Below are 1,476 nucleotides of genomic sequence, written 5' to 3'. Positions count from 1 at the left end.
CACTCACATACACACAATGTGTGTGTGTGTGTGTGTGTGTGTGTGTGTGTGTGTGTGTGTGTGTGTGTGTGTTTGTGTGTGTGTGTAGTCTAACTGTTTGTCCATGATTTTATCTGTTCTTATTGTTGGCATCCGTTTGTCACGAGAGACGATAGAAGTGCGCCCATGAGAGATGCCCCAGTTGGTGGTTGTGCAGCGTCTGCTGTGGCTATGTAGCCCAACACAGGAGTGGCAGTCCTTGCTTGAAGGTTGAGTCTGGTGTGGGTTTGAGCTGCTTCTCATCAGCTAGCAAGTGTAGCTTGTCCTCGCCGGTTTTCAGACCCGTGACCAGAGCATGTCGCCAGGTGCACCTTTCTAGAGCAAGCTCTTCCCAGGTGCTGACATCGATGTCAGGGGTTTTCATGTCACGCTTGCAGACATCCTTGAAACGGAGATGTGGCCGTCCTTTTGCCAGCTGAAAATTTCGAATACAAAAATGTCTTTGGGGATCCGTCCGTCATCCACCCGACGTACATGGCCCAGCCATCTGATGCGACGTTGGCGGAGGAGTGTGACCATGATGGGAATCTTGGCACGTTCAAGCACCTCGGTGTGTGTTACTCGATCGCTATAGGTGATCCCGAATATTCATGTGAAAGGTGTTCAGTCATTTCTCCTGTGAGGCGTACAACGTCCAGGTTTCACTGGCGTACAGGACAGTGTTTAGCACGCAAACAAAGTACACAGAGTTCTTAGTGTTCAAGATCAGCATGATTTTGTTCCACACTCTCTTCAACAACCTGGGGAGAGTTGTTGATGACTTTATAATCCGCATGTTGAGCTCAGCATCGAGCGAGAGGCTGTTGGTGATGGTAAGACTGAGGTACGTGAACTGACTGACTACCTCAAGTTCGTAGTTGCTGATGATGATGTATGGTGGGGGGTCCGCTTCCTGAGCCATCACGTTAGTTTTCTTTAGGCTGATGGTCAGCCCAAACTCATCGCATACATTAGCAAAGCGCTCCATCAGGCGATGTAGTTCAGCTTCTGTGTGAGTGGCTAGAGCAACATCGTATGTGAAGAGTATGTCCCTGATTGTTGTTTCAAACACTTTGCTCTTTACCTTCAATCGTGTCAGGTTGAACAGTCTGCCGTCAAATTGCATGTGTAGGTAGATCCCTTCTTTGGACGTCACAGAGGCGTGCTTGAGCAGACAGCGAAGAAGATGCCGAAGAGCGTAGGGGCAAGGACACAGCCCTGCTTCACTCCGCTGCGGATGTCAAATGGCCGGACGTTGAGACATCATACTGCACTGTACCTTTCCCGTCATCGTGGAAGGACTTGATCATGCTTAACAAGTACAGATGGCATTCAATCTTCGCCAGGATTGTGAATAGTTCGTCTTTGCTGACCAGATGGGACACCTTGTTGAGGTCTAAGTAGATTGCATAGGATCTATAAATAGCTGTGTATATTCATTAATAATAATATTTAAAA

At 48.1% G+C, this 1,476-nt stretch overlaps 1 protein-coding gene across 1 annotated transcript; it reads right to left on the bottom strand.

The window, feature by feature from the left end:
• Positions 1-646: 646 nt before the first annotated feature.
• LOC149783334 (uncharacterized) lies at positions 647-1,144 on the bottom strand. Its single transcript, XM_089933371.1, has one exon. It carries the CDS (start codon positions 1,142-1,144, stop codon positions 647-649), a length of 498 nt encoding a protein of 165 aa, XP_089789497.1.
• Between the last annotated feature and the right edge of the window lie 332 nt (positions 1,145-1,476).

Source organism: Sinohyriopsis cumingii, chromosome 14 (assembly GCF_028554795.1).
Source record: "Sinohyriopsis cumingii isolate HCF-2022 chromosome 14, ASM2855479v2, whole genome shotgun sequence".
Classification (NCBI taxonomy): domain Eukaryota; kingdom Metazoa; phylum Mollusca; class Bivalvia; order Unionida; family Unionidae; genus Sinohyriopsis; species Sinohyriopsis cumingii.
This window is presented reverse-complemented; position numbering and strand designations above follow the sequence as displayed.